Source organism: Pelobates fuscus, chromosome 2 (genome assembly GCF_036172605.1).
Source record: "Pelobates fuscus isolate aPelFus1 chromosome 2, aPelFus1.pri, whole genome shotgun sequence".
Taxonomy (NCBI): domain Eukaryota; kingdom Metazoa; phylum Chordata; class Amphibia; order Anura; family Pelobatidae; genus Pelobates; species Pelobates fuscus.
In genome coordinates, this window is record NC_086318.1 from 98201137 (window position 1) to 98222670 (window position 21534).

A 21534-nucleotide genomic window follows, 5' to 3' on the forward strand; every position below is an offset into this window, starting at 1 on the left:
AACCCAACTCTAAATGCACTGTACATGATAATCTCGTTTCACGTGATTAGTCACCTGACATCCTGCTATATAGTTTTTTTTTGTTTGTTTTTTACAAATGATCAGTTATGTGTTTTACATTGTCTTTTAGGGTGAGCTGTCAGCACTATTATGGAATCACAAGGTAATATGACAACAAATTATTATCTAAGCATGTACCTGCGTCGAGTATATATTAAAACCACACACTATAACACATAAACTGTTTAGATTGCTTGTATTACAAATATGAGGCACTACTGAATTAACATATTGTGCTTAATAATTTAATTCGTACACAAATGGTATATTAATGGACTCTCTGGAGATGTGACATATGTTTTCTCACCTAATATAGTTTTGAAAATATTAGGATCTAAAGTTATAAATTATGATCAGTGATGATTAAACCAGGCTCAGTAGGATATGTTTACCAAAAGTTCCAGGGAATTATTTCACTACAATTTAACTGGTGAAAAATTCCTTAAGGAAACTGGGCTTACTTGGGCCTCCGCTCCTTCCCACCCCTCGATCTCCTTACAGAGGTGGGAGCCGGAAGTTACTCCATTCCTATACTGTCCTATACTTTTCATACTAGTTATGTGCTTTGTTTCACTTCTTCAATATATTTTGATATTACACATTTTTTCACAATCTTTGCAGCAAATACTGACCAGACTAACTTTGGTGTGCATGGTGGATTTCCTCCTGTCCAAAATCAACCACTGGGGCCTAATATAAATACATCTGCCTGGATGCCATCCCCAGTTACAAACCACAACTGTCCACCTGGACTAGAATACTTGATTCAGGTAGGCACAATTCATTGCACAATATGTTCAGTCTAACCAGAATGCATGTTACTATGTATTAAGAATGGAACTGCATCGTTGTAAAAATATCCCATTCAAGACAACACGGGCTTCCATTAATTAAAGGAACACTATAGTCACCTAAATTACTTCAGCTAAATAAAGCAGTTTTAGTGTTTAGATCATTCCCTTGCAAGTTCACTGCTCAATTCACTGTCATTTAGGAGTTAAATCACTTTGTTTCTGGTTATGCAGCCCTAGTCACACCTCCCCTGGCTCTGATTGACAGAGCCTGCATGAAAAAAAAAAACTGGTTTCACTTTCAAACAGATGTAATTTACCTTAAATAATTGTATCTCAATCTCTAAATTGAACTTTAATCACATACAGGAGGCTCCTTCAGGGTCTAGCAAGCTATTAACATAGCAGGGGATAAGAAAATCTTAATTAAACAGAACTTGCAATAAAGAAAGCCTAAATAGGGCTCTCTTTACAGGAAGTGTTTATGGAAGGCTGTGCAAGTCACATGCAGGGAGGTGTGACTAGGGTTCATAAACAAAGGGCTTTAACTCCTAAATGGCAGAGGATTGAACAGTGAGGCTGCAGGGGCATGTTCTATACACCAAAACTGCTTAATTAAGCTAAAGTTGTTCAGGTGACTATAGTGTCCCTTTAACTATAATAATAATAATTATAAACAATGCTCCTATGTGTTTGTCTATGGTGAAAGTTAATTTCCAGAGAATGATCTTATTTTGGTAAATAAAACTGCATGCAGTGTATTGCCAATTACTCATATAAGATTTTTTTCTATTCAGAATTTTGTCCTAAAAATTTACACTACACTATCAACATGAAGAAGTTATTTTATACCAAAACACGTTGTTTATGCACACACTAACAACACATCAGTACAGGTTTAACTTAGAGATCAATACCTATAATACCAATAAAGTTAATATGTATCTATCTATGTATCTGTGAAAGTTTACCTTGAGAAATTAGAGAAAATATATACACAGTTTGACACTTGGACTCACAAAAAGGAAAAAAAATCTAATTGCCATCATGAAATCAAGAAAGAATTTGGCACAATTGGTCTTCACTTCAATTTGGATTGTCACCTTCTTTTGGATCAACAGCATAAAAAGATGTGCTTAAAGTTCAACTCAATAAGCTTGTGTCTTTATCAACCTAGATGCTAGATACTTTGACAAATGCACTTTGGAATCCAAGAATCCAAGAGGCCAAATTACATCATATATAGGCAGCATTGTATGAATATTCATGAGACAGCTTTTATTAAAGAGCAGTTTCATTTTCTGTTCAAATGTTGAATCATTCAAGAATGATTTTACTGTATTCTTTTTCATGTTGTGATTACGTTCTACCAGTAGAGGTCACTAAAGAGCTTACCAAAGGACGTAGCTTACCAAAGGATGGGAATTTCTTTTAGATTGGTTTGGTACATATATTATTATTATTTCTAGTACTGTACAGCTTTTCAGTGATCGTATGACACATTGAGGTTGAATGGCCAATGGAAAAACAGCCAAATCCTGTTTAAAATATAGTAAAGGGCTGTGGAATAAGGTGGCACTACATAAATGGTAATAATAATAATAACTGGAAGTTTTTTCAAGTTTTGACATTTTGGGTTGCAAGTTACAATCCATTTGTCAGTTCTTCACAGTTCCCATTTTATAGAATAAACCGATGTTGTGCTGAACAAACTATAGAGGACACAATTTCGTACACAGCTAGTACAAATTAGATGCCTGATTGATAATATCTCCCTCTGCAGTATTTGTTTTTAACATTGATCATCAAGAAACATTCTTTTTACTAATATTTATATATCATATAATTTTTATATTTTTAATTTGTGTGCGTTGACTATGAAATTGCCTTCCCTTTAAGCAGTTTATGACACCATTTCATGTTTTTGTTTCTTACAGATTGATCAAATTCTAATTCATCAACAGATTGAGATACTGGAACGTAAGTTGCAAACCAGCTCTTGGAAAAACAACAAGTTAACAATATTAAACAGATGCAGAAAACAAAAACAAACCCTAGCTGTCTGATTGACAGCCAGTGAGGCGTTTCTGCCGCCAATTATCAAAGAACCAATTTCTACTCAAACTGATATTTTTATAAAATGTCACAAATGTGATAGGCTCCAGGTATATAACACAATTGAGCAGGCTGAAGTGTGTTATGTCTGTGGAGTGTTCCTTTAACAAAATCTTTGCCTATTCGATTCACTGCAGTCCAATTAGAAATGTCAATATTGTATGAATATTTTTAACTTAAACTGTATCTTTACTAAATTTCTATGATTAATATTTAGTAATTCTATCCTCCTAAACATATCATACAGCATTCAAATCCCTAAAACCCAATATAAAATGAAATATATGAACCTATTGTACACAGCCTCTTCATGTGACATATGATTTTTGATCGTAGAGCTGTGAAGATGCATTTTGGTTTTGTTTACTGATTGTTCTTTATCTGTGTTACCAGTCTTCACTGGCTTTGAAACAAGCAACAAATATGAAATAAAAAACAGCACGGGTCAGAGAATATATTTTGCTGCAGAACAGAACGATTGCTGTAATCAATATTTCTGTGGATCTGCCCGATCGTTCACCATAACTGTTGTAGACAATGCCAATCAGGAAGTTATGAAACTGATGAGACCACTTAGATGCGACTGTTGTTGTACTCCTTGCTGCCTGCAAAAAGTAAGTATATTAGCAGCTGTATCTGTTTAATATAATTGACTCCTTAGAGGAAATTGTATTGATTTCAATAATTGTACTGTACTAAGAGTGATGTCATTTGGTTTCATAGACAGTGCCGTACTGGGATCTCTTACATATCCATAAAGAAGTAACCCAATCCTTAACTGATCTATGAGATGCATTTTTGTCTACATTAAATTTTGAAAAGTGCCATTAAATAAGTGCGATTATCTATGTTTATTATTGATGTGGCACGTCATCGTTATATAAGTGCCATTGTCTATGTTTATATTGATACTCACAGGTATCAGTGTGGATGGTCCCACTCATGTGGCTCATAGAAACATAAAAAAATAGTGACGGCAGATAAGAACCATCTAGTCTGCCCAATTTTCGAAATACTTTCATTAGTCCCTGGCCTTATCTTATGCCTATCCCACACATGCTTAAACTCCTTCACTGTGTTAACCTCTACCACTTCAGCTGGAAGGCTATTGCATGCATCCGCTACCTTCTCAGTAAAGTAATACTTCCTGATATTATGTTTAAACCTTTGCCTCTCAAGCATACTGCTATGAATATGACAAATGGAGGCTTTGTAATTGATGCCACATATCCCTGCAACCTATATAAGAATGACCTGTGCAGTATGACAGAGCATTTACAGAGATCTTTACATGCCTAAGACACAGACCCTGCAACCCCATCGCCACTAATGACATCTCATTTGTTTTGTGAATCTGTAATTTGTAAACTGGGATCCTGATTATCTCTAAATGCATCAGTCCACTGGGAAATATCACATTGTGATTTTATGTGTCACCAGCACATATAAAAACCTACATAGTGCTGGGATAGCAATGGTGCTGTACAATTCCTGCCTGATACCTAATTCCAGCCAACATGCATTATCCATCTTTTGCTATTTTATTCCACAGAAGAATGGTGTGAGGTAGCAGCCTACATCCCCTTTGCCATCCCTCCGATGCTGGTGGCCCACTGGGGAAATTGTTCGCCTACCCCCATCCCATAACTCCTTTGATTACATTGTGTCCTTAACCACACTCTGCTCTTATGGTTAAATGCCTGCCCTATACAGTTATGTTTTTCAGAGATTGATCACATGTGTCAGATGACAAGAACCGTATGCCCAAACCACTGGTAGAAAAATACATATTTCATATTCTAAGACTAAAACAAAGAAACGTTACTTAGATAAATGAAGAGTGTCCATTTGTATAGGTCTTTGTTTTGTAAAATATAAGTTTTGGTATAGCTGGTAATTTAAATGATTGACTGCTTTTGAACTAAATGTCGCCATTTTGGATTTCAATTTACTACAATTTAGAGTTTAGTGAATGTTTTATATTTTTTATGATATATATATATATATATATATATATTTATGACGTGACTGAATTTTTATTAAATTTTTTTTACTTCATTTTATTTTTGCAAAGCTTGAAGTGCAGGCCCCTCCAGGAATACCAGTGGGCTATGTTATCCAGAACTGGCACCCTTATTTGCCAAAATTTACCATCCAGAATGAGAGAGAACAAAATATTTTGAAGATCGTTGGACCATGTGTTCTCTGTAGATGCTGCTCAGACGTCACATTTGAGGTAATCCAAAGCATTTTATTCAGGTTTATGCATATCTGTTCCTTGTTCCATTAAAGTATCAATAGTATATTCAAATAAATACTTTTAGACTACACAGGACAATTTCATGAACAATGCAACATTTTGGGCATAACTATAGAAGAACAATGAAAATGTGGCTGAACACAGTCTTCGATAGTTATTATATGCTATGTTTAAAAAAAAATACCTCCCATCATTGGGAAACCAAAAGACAAAAGATTCCGAACCAGATTCACAAAATCCAGGGTGCAATAATTTTGTTTCTAATAATTAATACTGGATTTTCATCCAGTTGGCTGTTATATAAATTCATATCTTAATAATAATAATTAATTTTAAATTTGTGATTAAATTTTGTGCAAAAAAATATGCATTGGAGTAAATTTCTTTAGTGGCTGCTTGTTTTCATCACTATACCAGTCTTTTGTTGAGAAAAATAGCGATTAGACTTATTATTATTATTATTATTATTATTATTATTATTATTATTATTGCCATTTATATAGCGCCAACAGATTCCATAGCGCTTTACAATATTATGAGAGGGGATTTAACTATAAATAGGACAATTACAAATAAACTTACAGGAACAATAGGTTGAAGAGGACCCTGCTCAATCAAGCTAACATTCTATAGGAGGTGGGGTGTAAAACACATTAGGACAGGAATTTGCAATCAAATAAGGTGGGCTGCCCTTTAGGAGAGGGCAAGAGACAGGTATGTGAGGTAAGGGTTAGTCTTGGAGGCCATAAGCTTTCCTAAAGAGATGGGTTTTAAGGCACTTCTTAAAAGATGCAAGACTAGGGGAGAGTATGATGGCGGTAGGCAGGCTATTCCATAGGAAGGGAGCCGCCCGCGAGAAGTCCTGCAAGCGCGAGTTGGCCGTACGGGTGCGGACAACGAACAGGAGGTGGTCACGGGCAGAGCGGAGAGACCGAGAAGGGACATACCTATGGATCTGTGAGTAGATATAAGAGGGGGTAGAGTTGTTCAGTGCTTTATAGGTGTGAGTTATTACCTTGAATTGACTCCTATAGCATACAGGAAGCCAATGTAAGGACTGGCAGAGGGGTGAGGTGTGAGAGAAATGACTAGAGAGGAAAATCAGTCTAGCAGCAGCGTTCATTACGGACTGTAGGGGTGCAGTACGGCTTTTGGGAAGACCAATCAGGAGAGGGTTACAATAATCCATGCGGGAAATTACTAGAGCATGGACAAGCTCCTTGGTAGTATCTGGTGCAAGAAAGGGGCGAATGCGGGCTATGTTTTTAAGATGGAATCTACAGGATTTGGCAACATGCTGGATGTGAGGCTCAAAGGTGAGACCAGAGTCAAGTGTGACGCCAAGACAGCGCGCTTGCAAGGATGGACTGATGTTAGTACCAGAAACTTGAAGGGAGAGCGAAAGAGGAGGATCACTATTAGGAGGAGGAAAGACAAGGAGCTCAGTTTTTGAGAGATTGAGTTTCAGAAAGCGGGAGGACATCCAGTCAGAGATGGAAGAAAGGCAAGCAGTGACACGTTGCAGGACGGCAGGGGAGAGGTCCGGGGAGGAGAGATATAGCTGGGTGTCATCAGCGTACAGGTGGTAGTGGAATCCAAAAGAAGTAATAAGTTTGCCAAGAGAGGCAGTATAAAGAGAAAATAGAAGGGGACCAAGGACGGAGCCTTGGGGGACTCCAACCGAGACAGGACGAGGGGAGGAGGTATCATTAGAAAAAGAGACACTGAATGAGCGTTGGGAGAGATAAGAGGAAAACCACAAGAGGACAGAGTCACAGAGACCAAGCGATTGAAGAGTTTGAAGAAGCATGATCAACGGTGTCAAAGGCCGCTGAGAGGTTAAGAAGAATTAGTATGGAGTAGTGGCCTTTGGATTTAGCTGCGATTAGGTCATTAGTAACTTTGATAAGGGCAGTCTCTGTAGAGTGGAGAGGGCGGAAGCCAGATTGAAGGGGGTCAAGGAGAGAGTTGGAATTGAGGAAATGAGACACACAGGTAAAGACAAGTCTTTCCAGAAGCTTTGAGGAAAAAGGGAGCAGGGATATGGGACGTTAGTTAGAGGGGGTGGATGGGTCGAGGGATGTTTTTTTTAGTATAGGTACTACAGTGGCATGTTTAAGGTCAGCAGGGACGATGCCAGAAGAGAGCGAGCAGTTAAAGATGTGTGTTAAAGAAGGCACGAGACAAGTGGAGAGAGATCAACAGTTCTCAGTTGAGTATGTCTGGTACGTTTTATCATTCAAGGTTAAATGCCACTCCACAGAAAATCAGTAAAGAGTATGGATACCTAAAGAAAAAATAAACAGGCAAACATGTGATCATCAAGGAAGACCAATTGGTGCATAGAAATATGTAAAAATCTTTGGTTCTTTATCCATTCTTAGTGAACTACTAATAATCCAAAACTAACAGATAACCCATCGTGCTTAAAATATGTTATTTTGGCCTTGACTTGGGAACAGGTGTGAGGAACTAACCACCTACAACTAAAAATAAATGATTTGTGAAAAGAAAATTGCACTTATAAACATTTTGTTTAATTTCGATTTGTGTTTTTACAACCCTTCCCCCAAATTGAATAGTAAATATAATTACCTTACTGTGAAATATTGCAAAAAATAGTGGATACAATTTCATATAATTGTGCATACAGCTTCATATAATTTTATGTTTTCAGTGTGTGATCAATCAGTATCATTTTGTGAATACATGTGCACATATTTACTCAAAATGTAAACATTTAAAATAACTATTTCAAATTTCTACTGATGCTAAAACAAGGAAAAATAGTAATCATTTAACATTTTTTTGTGTATGTATTTTACATGTACAGACTATAATAATGTAAAATAAAGCAATGAAATTGAAAACTAGCATGTACAACTCCACTCACCTTCCCTTAGACTCCTGCACTGCAGAGAAACAGATTTCTCTCCATTCTGTCTCTCTGCATCTCAGCAGAGGGGCTAATAGTATCCACCCACTTATTGAAATCATTTTGACATTTTGGAGACATTTTTAAGAAGTTGCATTCCAAATCAGATTCCTTAGAAATACCTGCAAGCAGGATATTTAAACATTTGTGTTTAGCTAGTTTTGTCTCATTTACTGTATGTGACAAAAATTGTATTTGATTCTATAATATTTTCAGCTTTTTTTTAAAAATATTACTTATAACCTATATACTATATATAACTTCCGAAACATGTTATTTGCCCAAATAAGAATCCTTTTATAAGAATTGACTCATAGCCAATATATGTTTTCCTTTTTTCTTATTTTTTGTGTTGTTTAGACACGGGTTGCTACTTCACATGTTTTCTTGCCTTTTACTCAGTATAAATGACAACATGAAGATTCCATAGTTCGAGCCTAGTCATGTCAGTTTAAGTGTTATGTGCGTTAAAGGTAATATTTATATTTATTTTGTCCTTAGGTTAAGTCCCTCGATGAACACTTTAACGTAGGGAGGATTTCCAAGCAGTGGTCTGGTTTTGTGAATGAAATGTACACAGATGCTGACAATTTTGGAGTGCAGTTCCCTTTGGACCTTGATGTGAAAATCAAAGCAGTTATGCTTGGTGCCTGTTTTCTAATTGTAAGTTTATGATTGTTGAAAACTTATAAAATTAAGATTTGCTATTTTAAAAGCATAATCTCTACTTTATCATACATTGTAACTTTTTAATGGTCATAGACAAAATTAATTTGTGAATATTTATGTTTAATTAAAAAAAAATAACTAGAAAAGCTACAATTTCTGGGGAAATTGTGTGAAGTGTTCTTGCCTCCACCAGTAGTCTACAACTGGAGTTGGCGGAGTAACTGTTATTATTTATTTATATAGCACATTAAATTGCAACGTTGTTGCCCAAAGTGCCTCACAGTTACATTAAAACATACATTTATAAAAACATTAGCAGGTGTGCAAAAGGCCCTGTCTATGACATCACTTGCTGCTCCAGCCTGGCACAGGTCAGAGTATTTTGGTGGTTGCCATCTTCAAACGGTCATATTTTAAAAACTATACATCCTACACCGATGAGCTTTATATTGTGAGAATCACAGGACCCAGACCTACATTTGCATAGTATGTTTCTGAAGTATTACAAATGAAGGCACGGTGTCAGGATCGGGTCAGGGATCCAACACGCAGAGTACAAAGAGTAGCAGATACGTATACCGGTCCTTAGAATGGCCGGACTTAACGTATAACTACGATAGAATGGTCAGAGACAAGCCGAGGTCGAGGGAACGAGAAGACAGGTAAGCGAGAGACAAGCCGGGTCAAGGATAACAGAAAGACAGGAGAGTAAATACCAAAGCCGGGTCGGAACCAAAAAGACAAGAGAATAACAAAGCACTGTGTGACTAGGCGGACTAGAACCACGACAGGGCAATGAGTGAATGAGAGAGCCACTGTTAAGTATCCTGGCTAGGGAGAGAAGACACGCCTCCGGCGAGTCTTGATTCGTCTCCCGAGATTTGAGTGACAGGACGTTCCGGGTTGGCGTCATGACGTCTACCTCCGGTCCTCCTGTTATAAAAGGAAGTGACTCCCTCGCGGCCGGCGTTAGCAAGACCGAGTGAACCGCGAGGGGCCGAGGAGACATGCCGTCCGGACGGATAAACTTCTAAGTCTCTACCTCTCTCAGAGGTAGAGGCTTCAGGTACCCTGACAGTACCCCCCTCTCAGATACGCCCACCGGGCGGAAGGAGCCGGGGCGAGATGGAAAGCGGGAGTGAAATGCCCTGCGAAGGCGAGGAGCATGAACATCCTCTTGTGGTACCCAACTCCTCTCCTCAGGACCATATCCCTTCCAGTCAACTAAATATTGTACTCTCCCCCGGGAGACACGAGAATCAATAATGGAGTTAACCTCATACTCCTCCTGACCCTCCACCTGAACAGGGCGCGGAGGGGCGATTGTGGAGGAGAATCTGTTACAGATTAGAGGTTTCAGCAATGACACGTGAAAGGAGTTCGGGATGCGTAAAGTAGCTGGGAGAGCTAGACGATACGCCACTGGGTTAATTCGAGTCAAGATCCTGTAGGGACCAATATAACGAGGAGCGAATTTCATGGAAGGAACTTAAAGACGAATATTCCTAGTACTCAACCAAACTCTATCGCCTGGAACAAAATTCGGAGCCGCCCTTCTACGTTTGTCAGCATGTTTCTTAACCAGTACAGAATTGTGTAGAAGAATCTGTCGAGTCTGATCCCACAACTTCCTCAAATTGGCCACATGGACATCAACCGACGGCACTCCTTGGGAAGGAGAAACCGAGGGAAGAATAGATGGATGAAAGCCATAGTTCATGAAGAAGGGGCTTGAATGCGTAGAGTCACAAACGAGATTGTTGTGCGCAAACTCCGCCCAAGGAATCAAACCGACCCAATCGTCCTGGTGTTCGGAAACAAAACAACGTAAGTATTGCTCAATCTTCTGGTTGGTTCGTTCGGCAGCTCCGTTAGACTGAGGATGATAGGCGGACGAAAAATTCAATTTGATGCCTAATTGAGAACAGAACGACCTCCAGAAACGTGAAACAAATTGGGAGCCTCTATCAGAAGTGATCTCCGAGGGAATCCCATGCAAGCGAAAAATCTCTTTAGCAAAGATTTCCGCCAATTCAGGAGAAGTCGGGAGTTTAGGCAACGGTACGAAATGTGCCATCTTGGTAAACCTATCGACTACGGTGAGGATAACAGTGTGCTTTTTAGAAACAGGCAAATCCACAATAAAGTCCATTGCCACACAGGACCAAGGTTTGCCAGGAATTTCCAGAGGCTGCAGAAGGCCACAAGGAAGCGAATGCGGTAGTTTAGTTTTAGTACAGACCACACAAACTCCGATAAAATCCTTAATATCCTTCCGTAACGAAGGCCACCAGAAATCCTTGGAGATCAAAGAATACGTCTTGCGAACACCCGGATGACCAGCCACCTTACTCTCGTGAAGACACTGTAAGAGCTCCAATTGGAGTTCAGGAGGAACGAAAAGTCTGGAAGCCGGAGTCAGTCTAGGTGCCAGATGCTGCAAGCTCCTTATCTGATCCAGTAGCGGAGAATGGACTTTGAGAGTAGTGTTAGCGATAATGTTACACTTGGGTACTATAGAGGACAAAACCGGCTCAGATACGGCAGCAGGTTCATATTGGCGAGATAAGGCGTCGGCTTTAGAATTCTTAGAACCTGGCCTATATGTGAGTACGTAGTTGAAGTGAGTGAGAAATATGGACCAACGAGCCTGTCTAGATGATAGTCGTTTAGCCTCTCCAATATAGGATAAGTTTTTATGATCTGTCAAAATAGTAACAGGATGCAAAGTACCCTCCAATAAATGTCTCCACTCCTTCAAGGCCATTATAACCGCTAGTAGTTCCCTGTCACCAATGTCATATCTGCTTTCAGTACCTGACAATTTTTTGGAAAAGTATCCACAAGGATGTAATGGTTTATCTACACCCAACCTTTGGGACAGAACAGCACCTATACCTGTCTCAGAAGCGTCAACTTCGAGTAGGAAAGGTAGTGTAGTATCAGGGTGAACTAAAATTGGTGCGGAAGCAAACAGCTCCTTGAGTGTCTTAAAAGCCAGAAGTGCTTCAGTAGACCAATTCTTAGTCTCAGCCCCTTGTTTGGTCATATTGGTGATGGGAGCAATGATAGAGGAGTATCCCTTAATGAAACGTCTGTAGTAATTGGAGAAACCAATAAATCTCTGGATAGCCTTGAGACCCTTAGGTAAAGGCCAATCTAATATGGATTGGAGCTTCTCCGGGTCCATTTCAAACCCTTCCCCAGAAATCACATAACCAAGAAAGGTAGTTTGGGATTGGTCAAAGCTGCATTTCTCTAGTTTGCAGTATAAGCCATGCTGAAGGAGTTTGTGTAAAACCCTTCTGACTTGTCCGTGGTGAGTCTCAATATCCCTGGAATGTATAAGTATATCATCAAGGTATACGATCACACAGTCATCTTGAAACTCCCTAAGAACCTCATTAATAAGGTCCTGAAATACCGCCTGGGCATTGCAGAGACCAAAAGGCATTACAGTATACTCATAGTGCCCATATCGAGTATTGAATGCAGTTTTCCACTCGTCACCGTCGTGAATTCTCACCAAATTATAAGCACCTCTAAGGTCTAACTTAGTGAAAATTTTAGAACTTTTTAATCGATCAAAAAGCTCGGTGATCAAGGGAATCGGATATACATTTCTGATGGTTATCTTGTTAAGACCTCGGTAGTCAATGCAGGGTCTTAAAGAACCATCCTTCTTTTTAACAAAAAAAAATCCAGCCCCAGCAGGAGAGGAGGATCTTCTAATGAACCCCTTGTCTAGGTTTTCACGAATATACTCCTCTAGAACTAAGTTTTCATTCGTAGACAAAGGGTATACATGACCCCTGGGAGGCATGGTACCAGAAAGTAAATTAATTTTGCAATCAAAAGGCCTATGTGGTGGTAAGGTATCAGCCTTTCCTTTGTCAAATACTGCCTTTAAATCTTGATACAAGGACGGTATCTGTACTTTGGTAGAGTCGGTAGTGTTATTAAGTGAGTTGACACTACAAAGAGGTGACACTTTCTTTAAACAATTCTCTTGACAATCCTGCCCCCACGAAACTATTTCCCCTGATCTCCAATCTATAACGGGGTTATGTTTCTTAAGCCAGGAGTATCCCAGGACTATGGGAACAGAAGGAGATGAAATGAGTAGTAGGGATATTTCCTCCTTGTGTAGAATACCAGTAGTTAAGTAAAGAGGTGTGGTCTCCCGGAAAATCACAGGCTCAACTAAAGGTCTACCATCAATGGCTTCAACAGCCAAGGGTGCCTTCCTTAACTGGGATGGGATAGTGTGTTTGGTGAGAAACTTTTGGTCGATAAAACTCTCAGCAGCGCCGGAGTCTATCAATGCCATAGTCTCCAAAGTTCCCTTCTCCCAAGTTAAAGAGACCGGTAATAGGAGTCTATGTTCTTTGTAGTTATGAATAGAGGACAAAATCGAAACACCCAAGGTCTGTCCTCTAGAGAAACTTAGGTGCGAGCGTTTCCCGGACGACTGGGACAGCTCAAACGTACATGACCTCTGGCCCCACAATACATACACAGTCCCTCCCTTCTCCTGTACTGTCTCTCCTCCTCTGAGAGACGAGTAAGGCCTAACTGCATAGGTTCTGAAACCTGTGGATTTTTGGTTTCAGAAATTTGAAATGATGGTGCTAGTCTAAAGGAAGATTTACCGGTTCTATCTCGAGTATTTTGTCTCTCCCTTAGACGTTCGTCAATACGAGAGATAAAGGAAATTAAGTCCTCCAGGTTCTCGGGAAGCTCTCTTGTCGCTACCTCATCAAGTATTACATCAGATAATCCATTTAAGAATACGTCTATATAGGCCTGTTCATTCCATTTTACCTCTGCCGCCAAAGACCTGAACTCTAGTGCGTAATCCACAAGTGTTTGGTTGTCTTGTCTAAGGCGCAACAGTAATCTGGCTGCATTGACCCTCCTGCCAGGGGGATCAAAAGTTCTTTTAAAAGCAGCTACAAAGGCATTATAGTTATAGACTAATGGATTATCATTCTCCCACAACGGATTAGCCCATCTCAGAGCTTTCTCAATGAGTAAGGTAATAATAAATCCCACTTTTGCCCTATCAGTAGGGTATGAACGAGGCTGTAGTTCGAAATGAATACTAATCTGGTTCAAAAAGCCACGACACCTCTCAGGGGAACCAGCATAACGTACAGGTGGGGTAACTCGGGAAAAAGCACCTACAGTAGCTACCTCTAGCCCTGAACCCACAGAAGAAGCAGACATATTACGCATCTCCTCAGGTGGATTAATAGGACGAGAGAGCAGCGCCTGTAGTGCTAGAGCCATCTGATCCATCCTATGATCCATGGCGTCAAACCTAGGATCAGGAGAACCAAGCTGACAATTTGTACCTGCAGGATCCATGGCCCTGTCGTAATGTCAGGATCGGGTCAGGGATCCAACACGCAGAGTACAAAGAGTAGCAGATACGTATACCGGTCCTTAGAATGGCCGGACTTAACGTATAACTACGATAGAATGGTCAGAGACAAGCCGAGGTCGAGGGAACGAGAAGACAGGTAAGCGAGAGACAAGCCGGGTCAAGGATAACAGAAAGACAGGAGAGTAAATACCAAAGCCGGGTCGGAACCAAAAAGACAAGAGAATAACAAAGCACTGTGTGACTAGGCGGACTAGAACCACGACAGGGCAATGAGTGAATGAGAGAGCCACTGTTAAGTATCCTGGCTAGGGAGAGAAGACACGCCTCCGGCGAGTCTTGATTCGTCTCCCGAGATTTGAGTGACAGGACGTTCCGGGTTGGCGTCATGACGTCTACCTCCGGTCCTCCTGTTATAAAAGGAAGTGACTCCCTCGCGGCCGGCGTTAGCAAGACCGAGTGAACCGCGAGGGGCCGAGGAGACATGCCGTCCGGACGGATAAACTTCTAAGTCTCTACCTCTCTCAGAGGTAGAGGCTTCAGGTACCCTGACACACGGTTGCAGTTTAGAAATTGACCTTCAAGTTTGAGCTGGCTAGAGTGGAGTTTCAATGAATGTCAATGGACGGCGTGGGTTGCAAACAAATGGTCATATTGTGAAAACTATCAGGACTATGGCTTAGCCGTGTACATTTTTAGTGGCAGCAGGGATAGCTGAACGTGTTGATAAGATTTGTGTAGGTGGGCTTGAAAATGAGGGCTTGGTGGCAGTTTAGAAATCATGTCCTGATTTTTCAGCTTTTGCCAGCTCCCACTCTAGTTTTGAACATTTTGCCATTCATTACTATGGGACCAATTTCGCCACAAGAACGACGATATTCCGTGAACCATTCGGCGAAACCTTCCCAAAGTAATAGCAATCCAATCGGGAACAATCCGCGTGTTTCGGTATATTTCTGTCTATATAGTGTAAAAACTGTGGGAGAAGTTAGGGTGGCAAATTTGGCTATAATAAGAATAATAACTAGAAAAGCTACAATTTCTGTGGAAATTGTGTGAAGTGTTCTTGCCTCCACCAGTAGTCTACAACTGGAGTGGGCGGAGTAACTGTTATTATTTATTTATATAGCACATTTAATTGCAACGTTGTTGCCCAAAGTGCTTCACAGTTACATTAAAACATACAGTTATAAAAACATTAGCAGGTGCAAAAGGCCCTGTCTATGACATCACTTGCTGCTGCAGCCTGGCACAGGTCAGAGTATTTTTGCGGTTGCCATCTTCAAACGGTCGTATTTTAAAAACTATAAATCCTACAGTGAAGAGCTTTATATTGTGAGAATCACAAGACCCAGACCTACATTTTGATGTATAGTATGTCTCTGAGATATTAACAATGAAGGCACAGTCGCAGTTTAGAAATTGCCCTTCAAATGTGAGCTTTGCAGAGTGGAGTTTCAATGAATGTCAATGGACTGCGTGAGTTGCAAACAAATGGTCATATTGTGAAAACTATAAGGACTATGGCTTAGCTGTGGAATTTTTTTGTGGCAGCAGGGATAGCTGAACGTTTTGATATAAGATTTGTGTAGATGGACCTGAAAATGAGGGAGTGGTGGCAGTTTAGAAATCATGTCCTGATTTTTCAGCTTTTGCCAGCTCCCACTCTAGTTTTGAACATTTTGCCATTCATTCCTATGGGACCAATTTCGCCACAAGAACGACGATATTCCGTGAACCATTCGGCGAAACGTTCCACAAAGTAATAGCACACCAATCGGGAACAATCCGCACGTTTCGGTATATTACTGTCTATGTAGTGTAGAAACTGTGGGAGGAGTTAGGGTGGTAAATTTGGCTATAATAAGAATAATAATATATATGTGAGATAACATTAAGTGGTCTTGCTATGCAAGAACACTTAAATAAAAAAGAGCATAAATATGGGGGAAGACTGCCTAGCATTTCAGTTGTGGGATGTCCATGGTGGTGGTTTCTGATATGAAAATCTAAATTGCAATTTAGAGGTGATCAATCCCTTTATCAATCTGGCTTGAAAGATGTCAGATATATTTTGTTGATGTGATTTGTGAGAAGCCAACACTTATCCTTCTTTTGTCCTGGAAGAGACTTTGACAGCTTGGATGGAACACTCCAACCCATACAACTAGACCACTGTAGCACTACTTAGATGTAAAGAAAAGAATGAGTTATATTAACAACATTCCAAAGACAATTCCATGGGAACAACAGGAACAGAGACAACAAGGATTGTGTAGAGAAGTAAGGAGACTAGATACCTAATCAATAGACACAAGCAGGTTGTGACAGACCACCTGGCACCCCGACTGGGTGCTTCCGCCAACTGATGCTCCAAGCACTCCACCAGACACCATCAGCACCGTAGACCCCACGAACCGCCGCAGCTTGGTTGGGGTCTCGCTGACCTCCACCCACCCTGGTAATAAAAATACCTCCTACTCCAGAGAGTATAGCAGGACCAGCTCTTATAAGAGCTAAGGATTAGAACCCAGGGGAGTATAAGGAGTATAGCAATCCCCAGAGTAAATATAGCTTTCCCCCTTCACACATGAGACAAGGCTCTATGTTGAGGGTGAAGGGGAACTGATTTTAATGGTGCCACAACTTGGCCTTTTCAGTTCAGCGGTTCAGGAATTTCCTGGAAGTCATACTTTTTACCGACCGCATGCATGGTCCCATGCCCAAAACGGTTCAATAGAAATGTGGCTAAGTGCTGCTGGCGACCGACCGGGAACTGCAAAGTCTTCATGCCAAAAATAGTTCCATAGAATCGCGACTAAGTGCCGGCGGGGGAAAAGTCTTCAGACTGAAAATAGTTCCAGGGCATTCGCGGCTAAGTCCCCCTAAATTCTATTCGCGGTTTTGAACCATGTGAACAGCCGACAGGGAGCTAACGTTCAGTTATATGGAAAATGCCAAACCAGGGGAACCAGGGGGAATAAAATATGGGTCTTTACAGTTGTTCTGTTTTTATTTTGTTTACAGGTTGTAATGCTACACTTGAAAACATCCAATCTACTACACACCTTTGCAGCAGTGAATACATATTATGCCTGTAATAAATTATTCATTTTGAGCTGGACAATGTTTCTTCTGCAGTTGCTCTTGTGCAAAAGGGACCAGTCTGACATTTTGGAACTAGACTAAGCTTGAGGGTAGGGTCAGTCTTATATGCAAATTGATAGATTCCTTTTTAATGGCCAAATTAGACTCTTGTTAGAGATTCTGAGAAAGGCCACAGGAGGGCAGCATTTTACATCAATAATAATGCTAGAAATAAGTTATTGTCAATATGTGGAAAAGAAAGAGAGTCCGCCCGGGCATGATAAATCGGTGACTTGATGCCAGTTCAGAGCAATTTAGTGACTGACAGAAAAGTAGTTCAACCACTTTTACAAAGAGATAAATTAATGTCATGATCTTCATAGAGCATGAGAAAGAAAAATAAATGACAGATTGCATAATTTTTTACAGTTTTATAGAATTTGTAAAATTCAGTTTTCTTGAATATTCATAAAGTTCAAGTCAATATTAGAAATTCATATAATGTGTATTTTTCTCCTCAGGATTTCATGTTTTTTGAAAAAACGGAACATAACTAAAATGCAAAGAGAAACAGCAGAGGACAAATGAACAATATTTTTAAATCACAGCACAGCATTCAACATTTGCATTATTTATAACCTTTGACATAATTTTTTTTAAAGTTTTGGTATGATTTCCTAAGGCATATGCAAATATAGAATTGTGAGAAAGAAGATTCTCTGCTTTTGTAAGAGACGCTTTGTGTAAATACAGAAATTGTTGTTTTGGTGACTTAGACAGATAGTGTATGATTTACACTATGTGATATTAGAACTCTAGTAATGCATGTGCATTTTTTATCCCTGTACAATTAATTTATTGTTATTATGTTTTAGATCTATATCTTTGTTATTGCAAATTAAACAAAAAAGTACATTGAAGTGCAAGTGACAGAATACCGTGTAATTAGATATTTGTTGTAGTTCTGTGTATTAAGGGCACAAATATTGCTTGTTTTGGTGTGCTGGACTTTACTGCTTTGGTTGTTATGAAGAGAAGACCATATCTTTGTGTAAAACATCTTAACTGGCAACTATGGTTTATATGGTCATAATACCTAAACGAAGGGCAAAATAACACTCCAGGGATGAATGTTTTTTTTTTGTTTTGTTTTTTTTTAATATTTTATAAGAAAAATATCAAATACATTTTATAGTACGTACTTCACAACAAACAACAATACATCAAACAAACATCTAACATACAGCTTGCTCAGGACTTATTGACATGTTGTGTATTTCTTTTCAAATAATTTTTATTGAAAATTTTATAAAATTACAACAAATTATATAAACATTATAATAAGGGTAGGGAAGGGAAGGGGAACTTGGAGGAAGGAAAGGGGATCGATCCAATGTAACTATTAATACAGTAATGTACAAGGTATACATTTTGAAATAATACATTGCAACAATAAAACACATTTTTACAAATTATAGACTTTTCTAATTTTGTCTTCCCATAAATCCCAATCATATTTTAGTTTTGCAAATAGGTGCGAGTTTGCTTCTATGTGATAGTTCATGTGCTTTATTTTCTAGGATTAGGTTCCGTACTTCTCTGAGTGATGGTGTATTTTTAGACTTCCAGTACCTAGGTAAACAAAAGGTGGTGGCTATCAGGATGTGGCCTACTATTATTTTATTAATTCTGCTGATGGACTCAGGGGGGATTTCATCATGTTCTGTATTTCTCTTAACCTTTATTATATACTCACGACCAAGGTTATAATATTTGTGTCTAAGTTCATAACTTTCTCTATATTCCGGCCAGTTTGTATATATTCTGTTATTCTGTCTGGCTTTTGCATTAAGCCATTCATATCCTTTCTCCATTTTCATCTGATATTTAACCTGTTGTATACGTTCTTGTATACTGGGATTTATTTGCTGTTTCCATTTTCTGGCTATAACAGCGTTTGAGGCTAGCATTACATGAATTTTTAGAATGAGATATTTCTCAGGTATATTTTTATCTATCATATATAATAAAGCACATTCTGGTTTATTATTCACTATTGGGCACCTAAATCTTTCATTAGTCTAAAATAAATATTCCAAAATTCCTTTATCTCTGGGCATTCCCACCAGATATGTATATAGAGTCCATGCTCTTATTACATCTCCAGCAGATCTCAGTACTTTCTGGATATATTGCTTTTAGTTTTGTGGGTACTAAGTACCATCTTAAATAAACTTTCCTGTAAGTTTATACAATTAATATATTTATGTGTAACATTTAGGCCATAATACCAGTGTTCCATTTTAATATTTCTTTTTAGATCATCTTTCCATGCTTTAATTGCCGATTTTCTCGCATAGTGGGTATCAGTTATTATGTTGTTACATATGGACGAATTTTTTGCTATTTTTTTTTTCCTTTAAATGAACATTCAGTTTTTCCCATTAAATTATCTTGTATCTTACAAATTACTTCATTTAAAAAAAAAAACATTTAATACGCAACTATGTAAAGACTTCTTTGTTCTGCAATTTAAACTCTTTTTGTAATATAGCAAATTATTTTATATTTAATCCTTCTGCTAGCTTTTGGATTTTAGCAATACCTGCTTCTTTCCAACGTTTTAGTGTTATATCATTCATATTGTACGTTATTTCAAGATTAATTTTTTTTTATAATTTTCTTTTTTAATCTTAATTTAGATTTAAATTTATACCAAGAGGGTAGTAAATTATCTATTGTACTATTCTGTGTTCTATTTCTATTAATTAAGCTTGAAGGTATATTGCTCCAAAATATCTGTGTTAAATCTTTCATATTGCAAATTTCCCTTTCTATTTTATACCAAGCTTCTAAAAGGCTGTTTTCATTTTGTAACATATAAATATGGTATAATAAATTGCCTCATAAATTTGTCCAATAGATAATAGTCCTCGTCCCTCATTTTTAATATCTAATGATAGAATTTTATTACCGAGTCTAGCCTTTTTTCCTGCCCATATGAATTTAAAAATGGATGACTGTGCAAGATTGAGCCAGGTTTTTGGTACGTTTAGAGGTATAGGATTAAAAATATATGTCCACTTAGGTAGTATGTACAATTTAAATATATTTATCCTGCCTAACCATGACAAGGGTATATTTTCCCCTTGTTTAAACATAACATTAGTCTCTTTTAGGACTTTCATAAACTTTGTTTCCTTCATAGATTTTGGATCTGAAGAAATGCTTAGACCTAAATAGTTTATATATATTTATACCCATTTACAGTTAAATTCATTTTGGCATGCTGCAATGATTGCATTGCTGATATTATTTTGCATAATCATTGTCTTTTCTATGTTTAATGTGTCATTTAAAAAGGACATATAGGTTTGAAATAATTTTAACAGAGCTCTCAATGATTCCAATGGATCTGATAGGCTAATCAAGATGTCGCCTGCATATAGACTGATCTTGTTCTTAACTTGTCCAATATTGAATCCCTTTATTTTATTGATATTTCTTATTTCAATAGCTAATGATTCTATTGTTAATACATATAATAAGGCACCCTTGTCTAGCCCCATTACTGAGTGGGAACAAGTCAGCCTGTCTATTTTGACCCACCGTCCTCGTGGAGGAGAATGAATATAAGGATTTAATAGAGCTATACACAAAACACGTCCACACCAAAACTATTTAGAGACTGAAACAGAAACTCCCAATCCACACGATCAAACACTTTCTCAGCGTCTATTGAAATTGTTATAAGAGGTTCTTTTTCTCTATTAGCTCTATGTAGCAGATTGATTATCCTTCTTATATTACTGTATGGTCTTCTTCCTGATATAAAACCAATTTGATCTCTGTGTACTATATAGGGGAGTATCTGTTTCAGTCTCTTAGCTAAAATAGCTGCCATCAATTTTGCATCTGCTTTAATAGCGAAATTGGTCTGTAATTTGCAATTTTTTGGGGTCTTTCTTTGCGTTAAGAACAGGAATAATGTTAGTCCTTAGAAACTCTTCTGGAGAGTACCCCATGTCGCCCAGCTCATTGAATGCCACTGCCAGATAGCCACTGATGTTCTCCTTTATAATTTTATAAAGCATTCCACTAAACCCATCAGGGACAGGCACTTTTGAATTTTTTTTTATTTTCAATAGCCCATTCCACCTCTTCCTGTCTAATAGCGTTACTTAATTCTTTATTTTGTATGTTAGAAATTTTTGGTATTTTTGGATTATCC

The 21534-nt window shown here is 38.5% G+C and overlaps 1 protein-coding gene across 1 annotated transcript; it reads left to right on the forward strand.

The window, feature by feature from the left end:
• Nucleotides 1–758: 758 nt before the first annotated feature.
• Nucleotides 759–17860, forward strand: LOC134585566 (phospholipid scramblase 1-like). Its single transcript, XM_063441003.1, has 6 exons — nt 759–830; nt 2789–2831; nt 3360–3580; nt 5041–5202; nt 8663–8824; nt 17825–17860. Exons 1-6 carry the CDS (start codon nt 774–776, stop codon nt 17858–17860), a joined length of 681 nt encoding a protein of 226 aa, XP_063297073.1. The 5' UTR covers nt 759–773.
• The last annotated feature ends 3674 nt before the right edge of the window (nt 17861–21534 follow it).

Coding starts and splice junctions, on each gene's coding strand:
- LOC134585566 (XM_063441003.1), top strand. CDS start 774: ATGCCATCCCCAGTTACAAACCACAACTGTCCACCTGGACTAGAATAC. Junction 3,581..5,040: donor CTCCTTGCTGCCTGCAAAAA/GTAAGTATATTA, acceptor ATTTTTGCAAAG/CTTGAAGTGCAGGCCCCTCC. Junction 8,825..17,824: donor TTGGTGCCTGTTTTCTAATT/GTAAGTTTATGA, acceptor TTTTCTCCTCAG/GATTTCATGTTTTTTGAAAA.